General features: G+C 43.6%; 1 protein-coding gene across 4 annotated transcripts in view; it reads right to left on the bottom strand.

Annotated features, from left to right (window-relative positions):
- The window catches only part of NISCH (nischarin), an 85,104-nt gene that overhangs the window by 1,779 nt on the left and 57,181 nt on the right, over window positions 1–26,144 (bottom strand). For 2 of the 4 annotated variants that reach the window (XM_056524138.1, XM_056524136.1), the window contains 5 exons: window positions 23,567–24,817; window positions 18,314–18,488; window positions 14,315–14,468; window positions 12,808–12,933; window positions 11,715–11,876 (listed from right to left, as the gene is read on the bottom strand). In XM_056524138.1, coding sequence (XP_056380113.1) covers window positions 11,715–11,876; window positions 12,808–12,933; window positions 14,315–14,468; window positions 18,314–18,488; window positions 23,567–24,817 — 1,868 coding nt within the window. Of the gene's footprint in view, window positions 1–11,714; window positions 11,877–12,807; window positions 12,934–14,314; window positions 14,469–18,313; window positions 18,489–23,566; window positions 24,818–26,144 lie in introns of those variants that run through there. The other 2 variants (XM_056524137.1, XM_056524139.1) reach the window with 2 other exon arrangements.

The raw sequence follows: 26,144 nt of genomic DNA, 5'->3' as shown, positions 1-26,144 counted from the left end.
ATCGATCCCCACCACTGCTGTCCTGCACTGCCCAGTCCTTGCTGATTTTCAATTCCTGGTACCATCTTGACACACAGGAAGTGCCCACTTAGCCGATCAGTGGCAACAGCCTAGGGCTGGGTGGTGTGGCCAAATATGTGTATCGCGGTATTTTTGTAACTTATGGAGGTTCCACGGTATATAACGGTTCAAAAAAAAAATTTATTGTTAGCCCAGCGCAGCACTGTCCCCATCGGGGTACTACTCATCACCCGCAAGCGCTGCCCTCCTCATCCTCCTGTTTGTTGCGGCCGCCGGCGCTGACACTCTATACTGTATCCCAATGCCCGGGCTGCAAAAGGTAAACAAAAATAAATTTTAACACACGTTCCTACGTTGGCCTTACGCTCTTCCTGGGGACGTGAACGTCGGACAGCCATCAGCCTATCACCGGCCACAGCGATGTTCCGTCTTGGCCAGTGATAGGCTGAGCCCACTCTCATGTAAGAAGCCGGTTTCCTACTTGACAGTGGGCTCAACCTCAGTGGGCTCAACCTATCACCGGCCGAGGCGGAACATCGCTGCGGCCGGTGATAGGCTGACGGCTTTCTGACGTTCCATTCCCTGGGAAGCTGGTCCGGACTGACGGGGAAGGTGAGTTAAAGTTTATTTTGTTTATCTTTTGCAGCCCAGACTTAGGGATACAGTATAGAGCAGTGGTCTTCAACCTGCGGACCTCCAGATGTTGCAAAACTACAACTCCCAGCATGCCCGGACAGCCGACGGCTGTCCGGACATGCTGGGAGTTGTAGTTTTGCAACATCTGGAGGTTGAAGACCACTGGTATAGAGTGTTAGCGCCGGCGGCCGCAACAAACAGGGGGACGAGGAGGGCAGCGCTTGCGGGTGACATGTGAGTAGTACCCCGGTTGGGGACAGCGCAGCGCTGGGCTAATAATTAATTGGGGGGGGGGGGGGCAGAACAGCGCTCGTGGGTCACATATGATTATTTCCCCGATGTGGGGACAGCAGAGCACTGGGCTGATAATTAATTCCCGAGGGGGGGGGGGGGGGGGCAAACCGGTATGGGGAAAAAATTCATATCGGGCAGCATAAAAATTTCGGTATTCGGTATGAACCGGTATACCGCCCAGCCCTACAACAGCCATGACCCACCTCAGCCACTGATTGGCTAAGCAGGCATTCTCAGCCACTGATTGCGTGTTGAGATAAGACCAGGTGAGATTAGCGGGCACCTATGAAGCAAACAACTCCTGGCAAACATTAGGGGCTGGCGAGTAATTTCTTTCAGGGTTCTTCAAGAATGGCTACCTGGTATTTAGGAGCTTTGGTCAAAGTTTATGTGAACATACACAGCTAAAGTAAACTACTGTCTGTTTTAAAGGGCTAAAAAAAGAGAAAACAAAACAAAAAAAAAAAACTATTAAGACAATAAAGCAAAGTCCACAGCCTATTAACATAGTAACTATCAAGGCCGAATTACACTTCATTTATAGAAATGTTTTGTTTGTCATAAATGGCAGATGGTCATATTACATAATATGTTGGATCATGGCTACTTCAGCATAACTTTTACAGATGTGGTGAATGAAGACCAGTATGTGATACATCTTTTCCATGGTGGATTATGAATCACGGGGTTGATAACATTATACTAGACAGAGCTCTATTAATATCGGAGGAGACAGAGGATGAAATAAATATGACATGATAGAAAATATATTGTGACATTCAAGGACACATGTTGCTTTTTAGAGACCCCACAGCACATGACTGTGTCAGAAAACATTGTTGGCAGCTATAACTTCCCAGTAATCTTTTCACACTTATCCCAGGCTTTGCACATACAAAGTGCTATCTTATAAACAGGATATGGAGCTTCCAGTGTCAGGAAAACCAGCGGCTGGGAAACAGGAGGAGTAGTGAGAACAGACGTAGTGTATCCAATGAGGCAGGACTATGATGAGTAAGTGGGTTATACTGCAGGTGGATTTAGGCGTCTATTAGATTATTATCTACACTCTGATCGTATTAGACTATGACATGGAAAAAGGAACATTAAATACAGGTGTTGTGCTTCCAAATCTGAATGTCGCGGTGACACTTCTGTAATATGGCATCTAATACTCTGTTTGTGAACTGCAATATAATGTGAAAGACCATACACTGAAGAGCTGACAGAGACAGTAAGGCAGTAGTCTCAAACTGTGGTCATCCAGAGGTTGCAAGAATTCAACTCCCATTACTAATGTAATTTTTAGGTCTCCATCACTAATATTTCACAAAAAAATAGCATATTACAGCTGCTCAATGTCTTTTCCATCTTCTGAAATGGAGGAGGCGTGTCCTTCGCTTACCTGCACTGTAATGACACCTCCCCCTCCCTGTTCTGTAACCCTTTCCTCTCTGGTTTTATGCTGTACACACACACACAATGATAATTGGAGATTGCCTGTACTCTACCACCAAAGACAATATGGCGAGTGTATAACTTAGATCTTCCTAAATTAGTACAAAGGTTTATTGCTAAAATTACAGTGTTTTTTATGCATACATTTTCTATCTGTGCTATGTCATTAATGTGTATCATCCTTTGCCAGTCCTGTAATGCTGGGACTTGTAGTTTTGGAATAGTTGGAGGTGCAGTGTTTGGATAACTCTTTTTTGCAGCAGTGTTGCCTTCAGCTGTGTGCCTACAATTTTAGCAAAACTACAACTACCAGCATGCAAAGACAGTTTAGCAACAGCTGGAGGCACATGATTGGTAAAACTCTGTTCCTCTAGCAGCCTTGTCAAACAGCCATCTCGTGTCCATGAGCCTTCATGCTGGTGTAGGACTCATCAGTGTCCCAGGAGGTATGGGGACCCCTAGTGGTGGGATTTTCAAAGGACCCCTATTTTTTTGCCAAGATGTACAACATATAAAAAGTTTTTATATCTGACAGTTCCCATTTAACTGTTGCCTTGCTGGGTTGCCAAAAACAAAATAGGTGCAACTTGCATGGGCCATCAGGATCAAATGGCACGCTGTCAGGAGAGGTGAACAACAGAGCAGATCGTGACACCAGAGAAGCTGCAGACAATAACAATTATGGCAGGCTTCATAGTTTGATGATAGAAATATATGCAGAATTTGCTGTATATGTAATTCCTAAATATAAAGCACATGTTCACCTCTTATTAAAGGTTCTTCTAAGTGAGCACTGATATCTACAGAATATTTTGGGTCTATAACTAGCAATCATTTAAAAAAAAAAGTAAAAGTTAATATGTAAGAAACAAGAATCAATAGGAATAAATAGAAGAGGGCAAGAAAACACAGTGGGGACATATGTGTTAACCATTTAAATGCAACTTGGTGTACATACAGTGCCTTGCAAAAGTATTCACCACCTTGAGTTTTTTTTTATATTTTGGTGCCTCACAACCTGGAATCAACATGGATTGTTTGAGCATTTGGATCATTTAATTTACAGAACATACCCACAACTTTAAAGATTATTTTTTTTATTTATTTATTGTGAAGCAAACAACAAAAAGGACAAATTAACAGAAAAAGTTAATGTGCATAACTATTCACCCCCCTAAAGTCAGTACTTTGTAGAGCCACCTTTTATGGCAATCACAGCTCCAAGTCGCTTTGGATAAGTCTCTATGAGCTGCCACATCTTACCATTGGGATTTTTGCCCATTCCTCCTTGCAAAACTTCTCCAGCTCCTTGAAGGTGGATGGTTTGCGCTTGTGAACACAATCTTTAAGTTTGACCACAGATTTTTGATTGGATTGAGATCTGGGCTTTGACTAGGCCATTCCAACACATTTACATGTTTCCCCTTAAACCACTCAAGTGTTGCTTTAGCTGTGTGTTTGGGGTCACTGTCCTGCTGGAAGGAGAACCTCCGTCCTAGCCTCAAATCATGCACAGAGTGGTACGGGTACAGGCTCAAGAATATCACCATCCATCTTTCCTTTATCTCTGACCAGTTTCCCAATCCCAGCTGCTCTTCGGATGGTGTTCTTTGGGTGATGTGTTGGGTTTGCGCCAGACATAGCGTTTTCGTTGATGGCCGAAAAGTTCAATTTTAGTCTCATCAGACCAGAGCACCTTCCTCCATATATTTTGGTAGTCTCCCACATGCCTTTTCGCAAACTCAAAACATGCCTTTTTGGTTTTAGCTTAAAGTAATGGCTTTCTCCTGGCCACTCTGCCATAAAGCCCAACTCTATGGAGCGTACGGCTTATTGTCGTCCTATGTACAGATACTCCAGTCTCTGCTGTGGAAATCTGCAGCACCTCCAGGGTTACCTTAGGTCTCTGTGCTGCCTCTCTGATTAATGCCCGGTCTGTGAGTTTTGGTGGGCGGCCATCTCTTGGCAGGTTTGCTGTAGTGCCATGTTCTTTCCATTTGGTTATGATAGATTTGATGGTGCTCCTGGGGATCAAAGATTTGGATATTTTTTTATAACCTAACCCTGACTTGTACTTTTCAACAACATTGTCCCTTACTTGTTTGGAGAGTTCCTTGGTCTTCATGACAGTGTTTGGTTACTGATGCCTCTTGTTTAGGTGTTGCAGCCTCTGGGGCATTTCAAAAAAGGTGTGTATATGTAATTATCATATGACAGATCATGTGACACTTCGATTGTGTCATATATATATATATATAATTATGTGACATCTGAAGGTAATTGGTTGCACCAGAGCTTTTTATGGGCTTCCTAACAAAGACGGTGAATACGTATGCACATGACAATTTTCCTTTTTTTTTTAATTCTAAACAATAGTTTTATTTATACATTTTTCTCATTTCACTTCACCAACTTAGACTATTGTGTTCTAAATCATCATATAAAATTCAGATTAACAAAACATTGAATTTAAGGCTGTAATGTACCAAAATAAGAAAAAAGTCAAGGGGGGGGGGGGATACTTTTGCAAGGCACTGAATAGAGGGGAATTTATCAAGCTGTTTAGACAGTTTTTTTTACTACATTTGTTGCAGGAAAAGCTGCAGGCCGGTCCTGTGCAACTTTTCCTGCGACATTTCATTTAAACTGTTTAATTTTTCTGAGCATGAAGTGATCTGATGCAGTGGTTACTAATTTATCATGTGTAAAAAAAGTTGCATGGACCAGATAAAAAAAAAAAATCACAGGGCATTTCAACCCAGCCCTATATCACTCCATGTGACAATTGTATTAAAGGGGTACTCTGGAAAATTTGAACATATTTGTAAATTACTTCTATTTAAAAATCTTAATTTTTCCAGTACTTATCAGCTGCTGTATGCTCCACAGGATGTTGAGTTGTTCTGTCTGACCACAGTGCTCTCTGCTGGCACCTCTGTCCATATCAGGAACTGTCCAGAATAGGAGCAAATCCCCATAGCAAACCTCTCCTGCTCTGGACAGTTTTCCAGCGGAGTACCCCTTAAAGGTGCATGCAACATTTAACCAGAGCAGTTCAGCAGGCATTCATCAAAGTCTGTGCGCTAATTGATAAATTTGGTGCTCGGCTGCCACTTTCCACAACTTTTTTTTTAAATCTAAAAATCTATACATATGAAAACATACAGTCATGGCCGTAAATGTTGGCACCCCTGAAATTTTTTTGCTGTATCAGCTGATGGGTCAGCGGATACAGCAAGATGGCGGCCGCGGCGTGGTCTCCTGTTGTCACACCTGCAAGGTATATTTTGTTATTAGTTTTTGTATATAAGACACGTTGTTAGCTTACATCTCCACACTCCTGAGGAAGTCACTCAGTGACGGAACGCGTGGAGGTTCTCGGACCCGGGCGTATCTGTGATATTTGCTCCTACCTTTTGCAGGCCTTGCCTCATATGTGACCCTATACTTTGCTGGTATCTCTCGTTCATTTGTCCACATCTGTTGACTGCTTGGCACTTTATTTACAGAGATACTGCATGTTCACTGTGATATTTTTCTATATACATATATATTCTTTACATCTGTTGCATACGTCACTTTATGGTGAGCTTGAGTGATACAGGTCAGACGGGGGCACAGTGCACCTGCATTCATTCTATTGTTGGTTGGAGAGCCGTACCTCTTTGGCCCTGGTCCAGATGAGACATACACCATGTCTCATCTGTGTGGTGTGGCCCAATATGGGCCTTTTTAAGTGTTTTTAATTAACTTTTCGTGTCTATTATATTATAATTTTTTCCTTTGCTGTGTTTATTTTGTGCTTCTAATAAAGATTGTCACCTTTGTTTAAATTGAATACTTTTGGTGTGCTTCCATTTTTACATTATTTCTGGTTTCTTTGTCGCGGGGATCTGGATGATGACAGGGGGGGGGGGATGATGACAGGGTGATGATGAGGGGGGTGAAAATGATGGTAATGATGAGGGGGTGTTAATGACGGGGGTCTGGATGATGACAGGGGGGATGATGTATTTCCCACCCTAGGCTTATAGTCGAGTCAATAACTTTTCCTGGGTTTTTGGGGTAAAATTAGGGGCCGCGGCTTAAATTCGAGTATATACGGTAATACAGAAATATTTATTAACATTTGTTTAACCCATAAAAAGTGCCATAGCTGATCCATAGTATTCCTCTAGAGAAGGTGTTTTCCAAACAGAGTCTCTCCAGCTGTTGCAAAACTACAACTCCCAGCATGCCCAGACAACCAAAGGCTGTCTGGGCATGCTGGGAGTTGTAGTTTTGCAACAGCTGGAGACACACTGTTAGGAAAACACTGCTTTAGTGCAATATATTTTAGCGATTTAGTGCAACTGAAAGTAAATCTTATTTCTAATAAGACCTGCGTTTCCTCCTTCAGTGACCATAGTGAAGAGCTTTATTCTAAATGCCAAGAGTGGTCTACATTCTTGAGCTTTCCTGTTTTTGGAGGCTCTTTTTTTTTCCTTGACAATACTTCCTGTGTTACATGACTTTAGAATGACTATAACGTCAATGGTTGTTATAAGCTTGCCTTCCTGGTAAAGAAACATACCATAAATCACAAGATATACAATGTAGAGTAAGAAGGAAAGGAAGCACCCAGCGTTCATAGACTATGCAGTAAAACATATTCATTCCCTTATCATAACTTGGCAAATTTACCATTTGTAGTACCAATTGCTGGTCATACACATAACATTCCTATTGGCCAACAGCTATATCTTCCACTCCAGCCATAAGCATGCACACTGGGATTAGCAGAGCATGCATGTTTATCTAATAGAGGGGATACAGGATGGAACAGATGTGGTCACTGTGGTCAAGCTGCATTTTTTAGGAGGCACTCTGGGAATTCTTTCTTGCTTATACAGTGGTCCCTCAAGTTACAATATTAATTGGTTCCAGAGTCCATAACTCTATGGAAATATGGTAATTGGTTCTGAAGCCCCAAAATGTCATCCAAAAATAGGTAAAAGTGAGGATAAAAGAAAACTAAGTAGATAACTAATACAGATAAAGTAAGTCCTTACATATAAAAGTAAGAAAGATCTGCTGGGAGCTGTAATCACTGTCTATGTAGAGGACAGGAGCTTATTCAGGGTCCTGTACAGTACACAATGTCCCAAAAAATTTAAAATGGAGCCGCCCTCACCTGGTGTCCAAGTGAGCAGCTAACCTTGACACAGGTAAAGAGTACAGAACACGTAGTACCTCCCTGTACTGTTGTGGGCGCAACTAGACAGCCAGTCAGTGCATGCACATGAATTACTAGTGAAATGTCCATTCCGATTGGTCGGTTCTTCCAGTCATTGACACATTTCACAGATCTGGACTGTCTGTAGCATTGTATGTTGAGTCTGGTTTCAACTTGAAAATGTTGTATGTTGAGGCCATTGTAAGTTAAGGGATCACTGTATAGTGCAAGTACTATTAGAAAACAAAGCTGAGGTTATTATGGCCCCAAAAAATATAAAGGACTAGCTGAGTACCCGGTGGTGCCTGTTTTTTTTCTACCTAATCCTTGTGGAGGAGGAAAAGCAACATAGAAGGAAGCACTTGTCCACATACTCCGACCTCCTACCCCAACCTCCTATCCTGTCCCCATATCTAATCCTCATATCCCGACCCCATATCCTATCCACATTTCCCAACCTCATATCTCGTCCTCAGGTGGGGCTGCGTTGTGGTAAAGATATTGTAAGCTGAAAATAAGGGGTGTGGCTTAAAGGGTGGGCGTGTCTTTGTAAGATGGGGCATGGAATGCGTGGAGGGTGTGGACTGACGCATTCACCAGGAGATGCAGAGCGGAGCTTGTGGAGTAAGGTACCGGAAGTTCTATATACTTGAATGGGACTTGAAACAAAAACCCCATCCTTCACATATGGGGGTAAGTTAGGGTTAATTTAACTAACATATATTTTTATTTGACATATAAGTAACATGTGACCAAGTATTATCGAAATATCTCCAGCCGTACAGAAGTTATGCAGGAACACACATTTCCCATAGATTTGTATAGGACTTTAAACAAAAACCCTGCAATAAGGGTAGGTTAGGGTTAAATTAACTATCCTATATTTTTATTGGACATATAGATAACATGTGACCGAGTATTATCGAAATATCTTCAGCTGTTTGGAAGTTATGCAGTAACATATATTTCCCATAGACTTGTATGGGACTTTAAATAAAAAAACCTGTCTCTCGCAAAAGGGGGTGGGTAAGGGTTAAATCACCTATCCTATGTTTGTTGTTGACATATAAGTAACATGTGTGCCAAGTTTCATGGAAATATCTTTAGCCGTTTGGAAGTGATGCTGGAACTTACACACACATACATACACACATACATACACACATACATACATACATACACACACATACATACACACACATACATACACACATACATACATACATACACACACATACATACACAAACACACACATAGACACACACACACACACACACTGGGGGGAATTCATCATTCGTGGTAGAAGCTTTTTCTTTTCTATATGTAGCACAAATTTTTACGCAGTGAGTTATTTTGTGTACTCTATTTTGTTTTGTGTATTGTGGAATGCATTTTGCAGTGGATACTAATTTATCATGTGCGTTTTTTTGTTTAGATGCAGAGTCTGTCCCATGATGGGAGTAGTTGTAGTACCGTAGCGCTGAGGGACGGCACTTGGACATCCCCCCTGCTGCGGGACTCTTTTGGGACAGTTGGGACTACTACTCCCATCATGGACAGACTCTGCCCATGATGGGAGTTATAATCCAGGGGCTGATTGCAGCAGGTTATTCTCTAGAGACCCGCAGCGATCCGCATTTATAAGCCGGCGGCACATGCGGCTCCACTGTGCTCCCTGCCGGCTCCTGTATACAGGTTACATAATTCATAATCCCCGCCGCTGGGAGACGACAGCTCTGATTGGTGAATAGCTATTCACCAATCAGAGGGATGCATTTCATAATCCCTGCCACCGGGACATCGGAGCTCTGATTGGTAAATAGCTATTCACGGCAGGGAGCACAGTGGAGCTGCAGGGCTTATACAGTTAATAAATGCGGATAGCATCGATCTGCCCCTCAGCCCCTGGACTATAACATCCATCATGTGTTTTGCAGTGTGTACCCAAACAGGGAGACTACAGCTGTTGCTTAAATACAACCCCCCATGATGGCAGTTGCAGTTTAGCAACAATTGGAGGCTCCCTGTTTATAAACGTGCTGCGTTATGTGCTGCATTATGTGCGCTCTCTCCAGGGGAGACTATGTCAGATTCGGTGGATTGCGACAATGACCAGAGTTTTTTTTTAAATATCAATAAAATGGTTAATGAGGGTGGTGGGGGAGTGTTTTTTTAAATAAAATTTTATTTCAATGTGTTGTGTTTTTTATAATAGAATTTTCAGGCTTGGTAGTGGAAGCTGTCTTATAGACGGAATCCATTACTAAGCCGTGTTAGCCCCAAAATCAGCTAGCGCTAACCCCCAATTATTATCCCGGTACCCACCGCCACAGAGGTGCCGGGAAGAGTCGGTACCAACAGGCCCGGAGTGTCAAAAATGGTGCTCCTGGGCCTAGGCGGTAACAGGCTGGTGTTATTTAGGCTGGGTAGGGCCAATAACAATGGTCCTTGCCCACCCTGGTAACGCAGGCTGTTGCTGCTTGGTTGGTATCTGGATGATAGTGAAAATAAATAAATAAATAAAAATAAATAAATAAATAAAAAAGATGGAGCGGTACCCTAAAGGCAGTGAAAAAAATGCTACAGGGTACAAAAATGACTGTTTCCACACACCAGCAAAAATGCAAGAAAAACTGACAAAACGCAGGAAAAAGCTGTGACAGTTTTTCTGACATTTTTGCTGGGGGACAAAAAATCTCAATGGAATCAGAGCCTAAAAGCAATAGAACAAAATCCCTGCATCACTTAGCTTAACATAGTTCTATGTGCCTGTAAAGAGCTTGTCTACATTTTACATAGACCTGCTTGCCCAGAACTTGCGTTTCCTCCTGAACTCGCCAGGCTCTCAGTTTCTGTTGCTGTATGAGGATGTGTATTGTCATGGTGCAGCAAGACTGTTATACTTGGTCTCCCCCTATAACACACCTTTCCTTGATTTATGGTGCTATGTCCATACTGAGCCAACATCTGATGGTAAATTTCCATAGGTTTCCCTCCTTCTGCTTAAAGAAAGCAAACTACAGCATTTGTTCTTTCACAATTCAGGGTCCCTTTTTCTGCCCTCATGGTTGCCAATCACTGAGGGGTGTGCGCTGGGTACTATACAACAGACAATATATGGATGCTGCATTTTGCTGGCTTCTTAAAAGTTTTGTTTTAGATTTTTCCTCATTTTCTTCCCCCCAAGTATTATGACCAAGAGAGACTGGGGTCCAGGTCCAAGGAGACCCCATGCATATCATCACGATCATTACCTTCTCAGGAGTGCCTGGATTCAGTTATCATACATATGCAAAACCCACCTAGGTGTAGAGGAGTGAACCAGCAAATAGTCAAGGGTACATGCCAACTGCGACAGATGACAAACGGTGCGAGTCAATAAAATCCAGTGTAGGTGCATTAGAAATACTGTTAAAGGGAGCTCCGTCGCGCAGTCCGTCGGAAGGAAAATGTTTTTCTATTTACAGGCTTTTTTCTCTGCTTAAAGGGGTACTCTCAGGAACAGGGATAGGTCAGTCAAGAGTAGGAGAGGTTTGCTATGGGATTTGCTCCTGCTCTCGACAGTTCCCGAGACAGACAGAAGTGTCAGCAGAGAGCACTGTGGTCAGACAGAAAAGAAATTCAAAAAGAAAAGAACTTTCTGTGTAGCATACAGCAGCTGATAAATACTGGAAGGATTAAGATTTTTCAATAGAAGTCATTTACAAATCTGTTTAACGTTCTGGCACCAGTTGATTTAAAAGAAATTGTTTTTCACCGGAGTACCCCTTTAATCCACCTAAAATACCAGATACATGACGGACTCCATGTACGTCAATGGGATCCATCGGGGCCTGGCGGTGTCAGTTCCAACCAATGTAAGGTCCCTTCGGCGCAAAAAAAGAAAGAAAAATCAAAATGGCTGTGTGAACTTAGCCTCACATACTCCCTCATTGGTTTTAACTGTGTAAAACTGCACTTCCATGGCAATGATTCCTCAAGGGAAATATGGTTTTACATACAGAACCCCTCATCTGCTCTTCATCAGGGGCGTTACCTAACTTGATGACAAGTGCATTATTTATAATAAAATGTCCTCAGGCCTGTTACCTGTTTTCTTTTTCCCAAATTCTGAATAGAAGTCTTTCTCGATTGGTTCAGGAGATGGTGTTCGCTTCAGTAAGGATAAGGCAGACATCAGGTGTTGTATGAAAGTGTGTGTTGTGTAGCTGTCTCTGGTCAGACACGTTACAACATGATTCGGAGAAGAACCTGATGACAAATAAAGGATGCAATTCAATTTTTAAGGAAAAATACATTTTCTTACAAGATGAACTTTTCAAAAGAATTTAAAGGGGTACTCTGCTGCCCTAGTGTTCGGAACATTTTGTCCCAGCCACGCCCCTTGTGACATTACGCCACACCCCCTCAATGCAAGTCCATGGGAGGGGGCGTGGCGGTCGCCACGCTCCCTCCCATAGACTTGCATTGAGGGGGGGGTGGCGTGACAGCACGATGGGCGTGGCCATGAATTCAGGACCCCCGACGCCCGCACCCAGCGCTCTAAACGAAGGAACAGAGTTTGCAGGGGTCCCAGCTGCCGGAACCCCTGAGATCAGACATCTTATTCCCTATCCTTTGGATAGGTGATACGATGTCTAGGGGCGGAGTACCTCTTTAAGTCACCAAAGAGAGATCACTACTGCATAATTATGTCAATAGGAAATTCCCATTAACATGTCTGTAAATGAGAACTGTAGAAATAGCCCATTCTGATGTCAGACTATGACTATGACTATGGATCATATAAAAGGCTTTATATAAGACTGTGTTCTGAAGCGGCCTGTAAAAGGAGGTGTGCCACGGAGGTCCTCAGGTCCTCTATTGTACCCCTCTTTGCCTCCGATTTCATACAGCGTTTTCCTTTTAGTAAGCTCAATGAGGCGCCATATTTATGTACAGAGGTATTGAAGCATTGCTTCTAGAGGAGATTATCTTCATATATACTATAGCCTGTACAACTGTATACTGAGGAGATGTACACCCCCCCTATGCTCACGCTTTCATGTGGTCACAGAAATCCACAATAATCGTATACACTTACAGAGGAACCAGTAGTTCACACACAAACATATCTGGACTGATCTATTTTGGCAATGGCAATACATTTTGCAAAAAACGTACGGACAAAAGATGATCTTACCGGTTATCCTAAAGAACTGATCGAAGAGACCGATATTCACAGACTGCAGATCACTGAATGGAATTACAAGGCAAAAGCACCCGTGTAATAGGTCTGATGATCCAGGCGTGTTCTGGCTGCAGTCAGCTATAAAAAACAGAAAAACAGAAAACCAATAACAAGACCCTTGGAGCCTCAAGTGCAGAAGATGTACTGTGTAAGGATGGTGCTGGCTAAGGATCCAGAAGGTGCCGGCTATATATTGCTACCCTGCTGGGAATGGAGATGACTTAAATCCTGGGTGTTTAACTCCTTGGATGCTGCTTCATTTAATTAACCCATTAAGGACCACAGGTTTTTTTCCTTTTTGCACTTTCGTTTTTTTCCTCCTCAGCTTCTAAAAATCATAACGCTTTCAATTTTCCACCTACAGATCCATATGTGGCTTGTTTTTTGAGCCACCAATTTTACTTTATAATGACATCAATAAATTAACTTGTGATCCACCCCACTGGACCACCAAGGACTGTTTAGAGGTCCCTTTAGATGACACTGTCAGCTTTGACAGCAACAATCTAAAGGTTTAATAGCAGGCCCCGGCGATCACCGCACATCAGCTAATAACGGTGGTGTCTCGAGCCTGCACCATAACGGGATGGCCCTTAACTGATTCCTTCAGTGGCCTGCTATTAACCCTTTAGATCGTTATCACATTTACACGTCCTTGGTCATTAACAGGTCAAGGAGTTAGGCAATTACGAATCACCATAATGCACAAGTGAGATTCAGATAACTTTGTATTACATCAAATGATCACATGGAGAGAAAAAAAAAAGCTAAAATAAAAATACACATAATTGAAATCACTGCAACAATAACAACCTGTATAAAAACTCTATTATTTTTACAGAATATTTTTAATGGAAAGAAAAAAAAAATCAAAACCAATACCACAAGGGCTGTTTCATGCATCCCGTTTCTCAAAAACAGAAGACCATAAAGTTGTATGCATACTAAAATTGTAACACTAAAAAATACAGTTCATCATGATAAAAACAGTGGTCACATAAAAAAATAACACTAGAGGGGTATAACACGCCTTTTTGCGGCAATTTTTCATCCTTTTTTTTGCCAAAGCCAAAAGCCTATCCAGCAGTAAGGAGTAGCAGTAATATAAGCTATCACTGTTGGTATCATAGAGCTCTGGCCCACAGCAAAGCACTTCTAGGTTTGGCATTAGAATTAGCCCACTCAGTCAACCAGTGTCCGCAGTGGTGCCCCTCTTCAGCCACAAACTGGTTGAGAAGGCAAATCTCAATGCCGACCTTATCCTGGTAGTGTTGTGCAGAAGACGAGAGCTCCATGATTCTGGCAGTGGTGTGAGATATAGGTAACTCTGGCACCTGCTTAAGCATGGTGTAATTCATAAAGGTTATTCCCCAGAAGAATCCATTAAAATGCACTACTTCCCTGTTGTACCGACTGTAAAAATCTTCACTTCTTGAGCAAATATATACAGCTCACTTACCTTGTGCATTGTGATTTTCACTTTTATAGGTGTCATCCAGCACAAAGTAAATGGCTTTTGTTGACAATAAAACACATGACACCATTTCTGATTCTGGTAATGTATACAGGATTACCGAGGACCACGTGAGATACCGTAATTCCTCATTGTCAACCTGTAAATCAATTAATGTTATTAGACACAAGACAGCACACACCAACAATAAAAGTGTCTATGTTAAATAAACGCAATATCTGACAGATAGCAATGTACTCTATTGGCGGAAACAATAAACTCCCTCTCCTTGTAAATAAAACAATGATAGGGTATAATGTGGTGCCATAAATACAACAATTTAGTTTTTATTGCATAGACAAATGGTCTTAATCGAAGGGAATAGAGGGAATCGAATCTGACGAATGTAAATTTGTTCCGAATTTCAGGAAAAATTTGATTTGCAACGAATGCAAATATGGTCGCGATTCATGACTGTCGGTGTGCACAGCAGTGCCGACGCGTGGAGCTGTAACTATGATGAGGGACAATACATGTCCTTTACGGCCCACTGGGCAAATGTGGTTCCTGCACAGCCACAACACCAACTTGGACAGGTTACGCCGCTTCCGCCTCCACGCTCTCAGGCCGTTGGTCCTGTGACAGTGTGCGACTCCGCCTCATCATCCTCCACTGTGTCCTCAGCCTCCGCTGCACAGACAAGTCTCAGTGCCCTTTCAGCATAATTTGTGTGTAGTGCACGGCGGTGTCAAGCTGTTCTTCACATGGTTTGACTTTGCGTACGGAATCACACAGGGAAGGAACTGCTAAAAGTCATTCATCAAGAAATCGGAGCATGGCTTACTCCACGAAATCTGGAAATGGGAACCATGGTGACTGAGAACGGGAAGAACATCTTGTCTGTGCTGCGACATGGAAGCCTGAGACATGCGCCCTGCATGGCACACATGTTCAATCAAGCGTTGTCAAGTGGTTCCTGAAGTGTTTCCCCCATCTGCAAGATATTCTAACAATGGGAAGGAAACTTTGCATGCACTTCAGTCACTCGTACACCACAAAGCACACCCTCCTTGAGCTGCAACGTCAGAACGGTATCCCCCAACAAAGTCTGATTTGCGACGTTTATACACGTTGGAATTCCATCTTCCATATGTTGGACCGTCTGTACGAACAGAGAAAAGCCATCACGTATTTCTTGATTATCCAGGCGGATAGGGGGACTCCCCTGTGTAACTTCAATGCCAACCAGTGGCAGATCATACGTGACACCTGCCATTTGCTCAGGCCCTTTGAGGAAGCCACATTATTAGTCAGTCGCCAGGATTACGGGATGAACAATGTCATTCCACTGCTTCATGTCCTACAACACGTGTTGGAAACGATAGCTGGTCAGGGCACTGGAGATGTGGCGCCTACATCTGATAGCCACATGAGCCCTGTGTGGGCTGAACTGGAGGATGATGAGGGGCAGAGCGGAGCACAGTTTAGGTTTCGTGAAATGGGCAGTTTTTCTAGTCATCTGACAGGAGAGGAGGAGCTAGAGGGTTATGAGGAAGGCGAGACAGAGGACCCAAACACACCGTGGCAGTATGCAGTGGAGATGGAGGCAGGGAGTCCCTCCGAGTCACTTGTACAAATGGCACAATGCATGCTCACTTGCTTGCGTAGTGACCGCCGAATTGTCACCATTCGGCAGCGGGATGACTTCTGGCTCTCCACCTTAAGGGACCCTTACTCCCGGCACTAAATGGGGGCCTTTTTTTTACACCCACTGAGAGGGAGGACAACGTGACCTACTACAGAGACGTCCTAAGTATTCAGTTGGCCAATGCCTATCTGCGCCATCGTCCATCCTCTCGCAGGTCTCACTCGGGGGGCCATCTGTGCTCACCTTCCATTGCCATGGCTGCTGGAGAGGGGAGGGGTGGCAGGAGCAGTACCAGCTCCATCAGCAGCAGCCTGAGTCTACAGTCGCTGATGAGTACCTTTCTTCACCCGCATAGTGAAGCAACTCCTCAGCAGCAGGTAGACCTGGAGCAGGACCTGAACCAGCAGGTGGTGGCATACCTTGACATGGCCATGCCAACAAGCCTTGAAGGTCCGCTGGACTTCTGGGCAGCCAGACTTGATTTGGGCCGCAACTAGCAGAGTTTGCCCTGGAAAAGCTGTCTGGCCCAGCCAGTAGTGTGCCATCAGAGCGGTTGTTTAGTGCGGCGGGGGCCATAGTCACCCCAAGGAGAACTCGTCTGTCCACGAAAAATGTGGAGAGACTGATCTTTGTGAAGATGAATCAGGCATGGATCAACCAGGATTTCCACCCACCAATGCCTGATGCATCAGACCAGATTGACCATGGTGCCACACCAACACTTCACAAATATGGATAGTGCTAAACATATTTAAGGCGCTGCCCCCCAGTTACAAACATTCCTCCCCATCACACCACAAGTAAGTATTGAGGATATGCATTACATAAAACAACTTGGCGGCAGCATGAGGAGACCATATAGTGGCTGAATTACACAGCCTGTAGTTGGGAGCAGCATGAGGATGCCATTTCACAGGGTTTTTAGGTGGAAATAGGGAGAGGTTCCTGTGTTGGGCTGTCCTTTTTAGGGCGAGTAACACTTGCCAATAAGAGAATTAATAATATGAGAGTAGGGCCTTACAGGGGAAGTTTTTACTCCCACCAGTTACAATGGACCATACTTGTTCCCTTCCACCTTTTAGAGGTCTTTGCATCACATCAATACTTGGTGGTGTAGGTGGCACATGGTGTTTTTTGCACACTTTCCTTTTGTTTGATGTAAAAAAATGTTTAGGTACATATATTTTATCCTAAGAATATTATTAAAAGTTAAGTTTAAGTAATGCATATTCTCAATACGTTTACAAAAGAGATTGTTTTCTTCTGCCTACCTGCCTCAGCTACTATTCTGATTCTGCCACCCGCCTGATGCCACACATCTGATGCCAAGTTCTTTTTTCACCCACCTTCATCACCGGGTACTGGTATTGCCACCCATCGCCTCACTATGTCACTGGGTCACTTTCAGGACTCCTGATGCATCTGATGCCACCTCCAGGCTGTCTTGTACTGCTACCATATGTTCTCCTCATGCTGCTGCCACCTCTCCAGGCTGTCTCATTCAGCCATTATATGGTCTCCTCATGCTGCTCCCAACTACAGGCTGTGTCATTAAGCCACTATATGGTCTCCTCATGCTGCCGCCAACTCCAGGCTGTGTCATTCAGCCACTATATTGTCTCCTCATGCTGCCAACACCTCCACACTGTGCCATTCAGCCACTATATGGTCTCCTCATGCTGCCGCCAACTCCAGGCTGTGTCATTCAGCCACTACATTGTCTCCTCATGCTGCCAACACCTCCACACTGTGCCATTCAGCCACTATATGGTCTCCTCATGCTGCCGCCAACTACAGGCTGTGTCATTCAGACAATATATGGTCTCCTCATGCTGCCAACACCTCCACACCGTGCCATTCAGCCACTATATGGTCTCCTCATGCTGCTGCCAACTACAGGCTCTGTCATTCAGCCACTATATGGTCTCATGCTTCCGCCACCTCCAGGCTCTGTCACTCTACTGCCATGTGGTCTCCTGTGGTCTGGCACACTAAATAAAACTTTTTAGGTTCATCTATTTGAAATCAGACTTTGTTGAAATGGCACACATCCCATTTATCGGCTGTATATAAAAAGATAAACAACCGTTTGCTCTTTTTTCGGCTGGTCGCTGGCCTCATTCCTACTGTTTAAATCAGTGTTTCCCAACCAAGATGCCTCCATCTGTTGCAAAACTACAACTCCCAGCATTCTCGGACAGCCTTAGCTGGAGGAACCCTGGTTGGGAAACACTGATTTAAATGGTTAATTGGTTTATTAATAAGTAATGTAAATCACTGTATTGTATATTGCTGCAGAATTTGTCGGCTCTATATAAATAAAGATTATTAAGATTACCAATTCTTATTCTTGTTACCTCAGAAATGCTGCTATGGAAGAATTCCACAATACTACTCCCATTCAGGGTGGAAATAAAACGAAAGGACGTAGACACCGCCAGGTGAAACGGGATCTGATTTTCTTCCGATAACTTCTGAAATAAGCCTTCAGATGGGTATAATGTCGGTAGTGTCATCTGAGGTTTAGGACTGCTAGAAATAAAACGAAGTACAGAGCAGTTAGTTACATATCAATCATTTACCTTTCATTGGTAATCTAGAAAATCCTGATAACTTCTGAGAAGGGGGAGTTACTCTATTGCGATGGTTGAATGTTGAAAAAACCACATCTACACGTGGTAGCCAATGGCTGCATGATGCCACAGAAACTGCATGGGAACACAACCCCTTAAACGGGGTACTCCGCTGCTCAGCGTTTGGAACAAACTGTTCTGAATGCTGGAGCCGGGAGCTCATGACGTCATAGCCTCGCCCCCTCATGACATCACACCCCACCCTCTCAATGCAAGTCTATGGGAGGGGGCATGACAGCAGTCACGCCCCCTCCCATAGACTTGCATTGAGGGGGCGGGGCGTGACGGCATGAGGCGGAGGGATAGGACGTCACGAGCTCCCGGCGCCGGCTCCAGCGGTCGAAACAGTTTGTTCCAAACCCTGAGCAGCGGAGAACCCCTTTAAATAAAGAAATACCTAGGGTAGTTTGTCTCTGCCCAATCCTGGAAGGCAGCTTTAGCCCTCAAAACTACTGACAACACTACACAGAAACCAGAGAATGGCGTGAAATAATACACATGCAACCGCATAACAGATAAAAATGGCTTTTGATATCCCAGACACTTCTAGGACCAGTGCCCAGACAGTTCAATAGATGCCATGAGTCCTATCTACTAAGAGCCCATCGTGGATCAGAGCAAGTGCAGGGATGATTTTAAAGTGTACACCTGGGAACTAAACTCATAGCCCATCCTTTCACTCATCAACCCATTTATTTGTCTAAATATCATTCATTAGCTATATAGAGCAGTTTCCCTTCTTTGGTTGTCGCTAACATGCATGAAATGGGGGAAAAGAAATCATCCAGTCATCAATTCTGTCTCTGTCCAAATCCTTCTCTGAAGGAAGCCCCCACCATCCTGAGAGACAAAGACCATGTGGTTTCTGTCCTGCACTGATGAGTCATGCTCAACTTGGTGCTGAAAACTGGGAGGTGTGTGCAGCTTCAGCCAATCAGACACCAAATCTGTCTCTGCTGCTCACAGCAGGAGGGTGGGGGCTGGCAGACTAGAGCTGCAATGATTGCTGGGAGATGTAAGCAAGGGGAGAGAATGATGGCAAGGAAAAAAAAGGGGTAGTCCAGTGCTGAAAAACGTATCCCCTATCCTAAGGATAGGGTATAAGTTTCAGATCACTGGGGGTACGACCGCTGGGGCCCCCGCTGCCGCCCCCCCACCCCCGACGATCTCCTGTACGGGGTCCTGGCTCGCTGGCCAGATAGCACGAAGCGGCGGCCGACACTCCCACTCAATACATCGCTATGGCAGAGCCGGAGATTGCTGAAGGCAGCGTTCCGGCTCTGCCATAGAGTTGTATTGAGGGGGCATGTCCGCTGCCGCTTTGTGCGGTGGTCAACACGTCCCCTTCCCTGCAGGGGCCCCGTACAGGAGATCACGGGGGGGCCCCAGCTGTCGGACCCCCCGTGATCTGAAACTTATCCCCTATCCTTAGGATAGGGGATACGTTTTTCAGCACTGGACTACTCCTTTAAGCAGCCATATAAGACAGAGGGAACAGGAGACATGCATATCGGGCAGGATAGTTTACAGGGAACATATCCAGGAAGTGTGGTGGCTTTTGAGCCATATATATGTATACCTATCTATATACATATATATATATGCAGGATCCACTATCAATTTTAAAAAAACATCCAAAGTGAGGCCACCTTCACATGGTGGATGGGAGACACGTTTTGATTAAAAAGTGCACTTAGAGCCTCCATTTTTAGACCAAGAGTGCTGCTTCTTTTTTCTTAACTTTGTATTTGCCACAGCAGCGTGCACCCGTGTATTAGGTAGTTGTGCTGGATATATATATATATATATATATATATATATACACACACACAACAAAACCCAAGAGAGCAGCAACTCCTATATAGCCGTGGGTAGATGATGGGGTGCAGACAGTTGCATAAAATCTTGGTAGCAGATCCTTTTCAATAGTACACGAATAGGCAACAGCACTCCCGTATGGTGGAAATAAAATGGTCCTTTATTCACAGCAACATAGTGGCAACATTTCGGCTAGCTCACCTAGCCATTGTCAAGCCATACAGTCATGGTCGTAAATGTTGGCATCCCTGAAATTTTCCAAGAAAATGAAGTATTTCTCACAGAACAGGATTGCAGTAACACATGTTTTGCTGTACACATGTTTATTCCCTTCGTGTGTATTGGAACTAAACCAAAAGAGGAAGGAAAAAAAGCAAACTAGACATAATGTCACATCAAACTCCAAAAATGGGCTGGACAAAATTATTGGCACCCTTTCAAAATTGTGGAAAAATAAGATTGTTGCAAGTATGTGATGCTCCTTTAAACTCACCTGGGGGCAAGTAACAGGTGTGGGCAATATAAAAAATCACACCTGAATGCAGATAAAAAGGAGAGAAGTTCACTTAGTCTTTGCATTGTGTGTCTGTGCGTGCCACACTAAGCATGGACAACAGAAAGAGGAGAAGAGAACTGTCTGAGGACTTGAGAACAAAAATTGGGGAAAAATATAAACAATCTCAAGGTTACAAGTCCATCTCCAGAGATATAGATTTGCCTTTATCCACAGTGCGCAGCATTACCAAGAATTTTGCAACCCATGGCACTGTAGCTATCTCCCTGGGAGTGGATGGAAGAGAAAAATTGATGAAAGGTGTCAATGCCAGATAGTCCGGATGGTGGATAAGCAGCCCCAAACAAGTTCCAAAGATATTCAAGCTATCCTGCAGGCTCAGGAGGCATCAGTGTCAGCACAAACTATCCGTCGACATTTTAATGAAACAAAACGCTATGGTAGGAGACCCAGGAGGACCCCACTGCTGACACAGAGACATAAAAAGGCAAGACTACATTTTGCCTAAATGAACTTGAGTAAGCCAAAATCCTTCTGGGAAAACTTCTTGTGGACAGATGAGACCAAGATAGAGCTTTTTGGTAAAGCACATAATTCTACTGTTTACCGAAAACGGAATGAGGCCTACAAAGAAAAGGACACAGTACCTACAGTGAAATATGGTGGAGGATTAATTATGTTTTGGGGTTATTTTGCTGCCTCTGGCACTGGGTGCCTTGAATGTGTGCAAGGCATCATGAAATCTGAGGATTACCAATGGATTTTGGGTCACACTGTACAGCCCAGTGTCAGAAAGCTGGGTTTGTGTCCGAGAGTCTGGGTCTTCCAGCAGGACAATGACCCCAAACATACGTCAAAAAGTACCCAGAAATGGATGGCAACAAAGTGCTGGAGAGTTCTGAAGTGGCAGCGATGAGTCCAGATCTAAATCCCATTGAACACCTGTGGAGAGATATGTAAATTGCTGTTGGGAAAAGGCGCCCTTCCAATAAGAGAGACCTGGAGCAGTTTGCAAAGGGAGAGTGGTCCAACATTCCGGCTGAGAGGTGTAAGAAGCTTATTGATGGTTATAGGAAGCGACTGATTCCAGTTATTTTTTCCAAAGGGTGTGCAACCAAATATTAAGTTATGGGTGCCAATAATTTTGTCCAGACCATTTTTTGGAGTTTGGTGTGACATTATGTCCAATTTTCTTTTCTTCCTCCTTTTTTGGTTTAGTTCCAATACACACAAAGGGAATAAACATGTGTATAGCAAAACAAGTGTTACTGCTATACTTTTCTGTGAGAAATAATTCATTTTCTTGAAAAACCTCTGTGACCTCTGGGCACCAAACAGAAGAGCCTGAGTCCATTTCCTAGGCACTTGCCATAGCAGTAGCCGGGATATCAAGTTTCTTCTGGGTCATGCACAAGGTATCATCATACTCTATTCTCCGACCTAGTGTTATTCTCGGTAATGCAACCTGCAAACAGAGTGGGGGAGATTTATCAAAACCTGTCCAGAAGAAAAGTTGCTGAGTTGCCCATAGCAACCAATCAAATCGCTGCTTTCATCTTGCAGAGGCCTTGTTAAAAATGAAAGAAGCGATCTAATTGCAACTTCTCCTCTGGACAGGTTTTGATAAATCTCCCCCAGTGTATCATTACATTACACTTACCCACCTGTCCTTCATATAGTGCATTAAGTAGTTTTGAGGCTCAAAACTGCTGGCATATTTACTTAAAGAGTTACTCCGCCGCAAACCTGTTATCCCCTATGAAAAGGATAGGGGATAAGATGTTAGATCGCGGGGGTAGGAACGCTGCTTGCGCGTTTGTGACATAACGCCACGCCCCCTCCATTCACTTCTATGGAAAAACGCATGACGGCTACGTCATAGCCGTCACGCCTCCTCCATTAGAATTGCATGGAGGGGGCGTGACGGCTGCATCGCTAGTCATCTGGCACGGAGCGGAGTTTGCTCCGTGCGCCGAATGACAGGGTGCCGCGCTGGAGATGGCGGGGGTCCTCAGCGACGGAACCCCTGCGATCTAACATCTTATCCCCTATTCTTTAGATAGGGGATAAGATGTTTGCGGTTGAGTACCCCTTTAAGGTCATGTTCACATGCTGTAAACTTTCTGCAGGAATTTCTACAACAGGTACAGTTTTTTTTTTTATGAGGTTTGCAAAATTTCCATACACATGTATCCCTAATTTTCATCAACAAATCTCCATCATGTGAACATTCCCTAAATGTTACAAGTCCAAAATTCCAAAATCATTCTGGTAGACTGGCTGGCTTGGCACAAATATATAAAAAAAAAGGACAAAAAGAAAAGTTTTTTTTCAGACCTTACTCCAGATGATGAATCCAGGCTTTTTCCATAAAATGTACTAGTTTTATTGAAAATGCTTGAAAATACAAGATGAACTACTAAAATTGTACAGACAGCTGACGAAAACGGGTAATTCCGAAAAATCTGTTGTCTGAACAGTTTTAGTAGTCCACCTTGTATTTTTATGCATTTTGTAATAAAGCATGTACGCTGATGTCCGGCGTATAGGGATTTCACTCCCTTTGGAGTCTTTTTTATGTTAAAAGTATGTCCAACTAACTAGAGAAGCATTATATAACCACACACAGATAACAAAGCTCTTACCTTACAGTCTCCAGTTGGGTTGTGTTTTCCAGAACGTGTTCTGTGGTCTTTACGTTGTTCAAAGACTTTAAGATGACTATACTTTTAACATCCTGAACTGAACTCCTCAATAACTTGTAAAGAGATAAAAATTGACATTTATCGTTAGGTAACACAAAGAAGGTGGTAACCATAAAAGAGTCCAAAATTAACTGGAGCACACGATTGTCCTGAAGTGAAGTGTCCTGATGATGTGTGGGATGAACAATGACAGCGGCAATAGGAATCCTACTCAGTCTGAACGAATTGCATGAATAGTTCAACAGACTTTTCTCTTGACAAATCGTATGGAAATCCATTCTGATTATAACCATATCCTGCGGAGTAAGTAACAGCCAAACTGGACAGGACTTATCCCACTTTTCTTCAGAAATCCCATCGGAGCCCAATTTAGTGTCCTCGAAGAGATGACCTTCTTGGAAGCCTTGTCTTGATTTGTCCTCCTCACAATAAAATAGGCAGACTGGGAAATACCCTTTCACGTTACAGTCTGCTAAATGCATCTGATGTTCTTTAGTTAGATTTTGGAAGAACCCTTGGATACCGGTTTGGTGAAATTCAGAGGGCATCTGGGGCAAAGTCGTAGATTTGCTTAGGCATTTTACCTGTAAAAAGGATGAAAATTCTTCCAAATTCTGAGCATCTGTAAGAATAATGATAAAATCTTCTCCATTTTTGACACTCAATGCCAGGCAGCTGTCTGGTATGAGGAAAGTTATTTCAGTTATATCTCCATAATAATAATAGCCAACCAGTTTCATTGAGGAAGGATGGGAAAGGTGTTGTTGAGGAAATTGGTCACTGTGCACCTCAAACAAGGCAAGTAAAGTATCAGTTACCACAAGGCAGGAAGAAAATTGTTTTCCACAACAGTCTCGCTGGACATGGACCGTGAAGTTCCATAGAACCCGTATAATACTGATGTCCGTGTCCTGTAAAAGATGTCCATTAGAAAAGTTGTGGTCTCTCTCATGGAGTCCCATTTCAAAATATCCATCCCCAGGCTCAAAACCTCTGGAATCAGCTCTTGGATTATCTCGAGTTTCCACTATTCCCGCCAGATGTTGCTTCTGTTTTAATGCATGGGCAATTGATGTCGAAAAGTAAGGGATAAAATCTTGATCAGTTGTAGAATATGATACACAGGGAATGGGAAATATTGAGCTATGAACATCCGGAACTACTGTAGTCTCCTCTTCTATGGTACTAACACTTCCAGTAACCAAAAGAGAAACATAATTAGTATAATAACCAATATTATCATTAAAAAAAATTATGAAACAGGGCAAAGCTTCCAACAATTATCGATAGAGAATTAAGGCAAAGGCTCTCCTTGTGGAGTAACCTAGGTGGTAATGGTAAGAAGATAGGGGATTCAATACAGCTTACCAGATACGGTTGTGTAACAACATACACAACAATGGTACAGGTGTGCAGTTATATAAGGTCCGTCTGCAGCCTTCCTGGATAGGAGTAGGATACTATAGAAAAAAGCTTAGTTTAAACCAGGATTTGTGGCGCTGATAAGGACACAGGACTAACAGGATCAGGATAACATCCATCAGACTTTAATACCAATAATGCAACGCGTTTTGTTCCGCATGCACAGCGAAACGTGTTGCATTATTGGTATTAAAGTCTGATGGATGTTATCCTGATCCAGTGAGTCCTGTGTCCTAATCAGCATCAGGATAACATCTATCAGACTTTAATACCAATAATGCAACACGTTTCGTTGCGCATGCGCAGCGAAACGCGTTGCATTATTGGTATTAAAGTCTGATGGATGTTATCCTGATCCTGTGAGCCCTGTGTCCTAATCAGCGCCACAAATCCTGGTTTAAACTAAGCTTTTTTTCTATATTAACAATTATCGATGATGGAGCGATCTCAGTTAGGGTGCTTTCACACTACGTTTGTAGTGTACGGTTGCTGGATCCGGTTGGGAGGGGCAAAAACCCGCCGCTCCCGTATCCCAGCTGGATCCGGCCCGAACCCCATTCATTTCAATGAGCCGACCGGAGTCAAACGCTGACTCCGGTTGTCTCATTTTTCCACGTAGACAGTTTTCTGACCGGACCTAGAACCGTGGTATACCACGGTTTTAGGTCCGGTCAGAAAACCGTATACGGGGCAAAAATGAGACAACCGGAGTCAGCGTCTGACTCCGGTTGGCTCATTGAAATGAATGGGATTCGGGCCGGATCCAGCTGGGATACGGGAGACGACGGTTTTCGCTTCTCCCAACCGGATCCAGCAATCGTACACTACAAACGTAGAGTGAAAGCACCCTTATGAAAGGTCTAATATCAAAGAAAGAAAAGCAGAGATAACTATTAAAATCAATGTCCAGGTGTCACAATCAGGTAAGTCAGCCTCGAGTCGAAGACAGCGGCCGTATCTATCACCATCTTCACTACAAAACGGGCTGCAAAGCTAATAAGGTGCAGCAAGCAGTATTCCAATAGACATAAAGAGAGGTAAGAAGCGCACAGATGTTTGCCTCTGAGCGCCCCACATCATCGGACCTCCCGGATGC

The sequence above is a fragment of the Hyla sarda genome, chromosome 6, assembly GCF_029499605.1.
Source record: "Hyla sarda isolate aHylSar1 chromosome 6, aHylSar1.hap1, whole genome shotgun sequence".
NCBI classification, from domain to species: domain Eukaryota; kingdom Metazoa; phylum Chordata; class Amphibia; order Anura; family Hylidae; genus Hyla; species Hyla sarda.
This window is presented reverse-complemented; position numbering and strand designations above follow the sequence as displayed.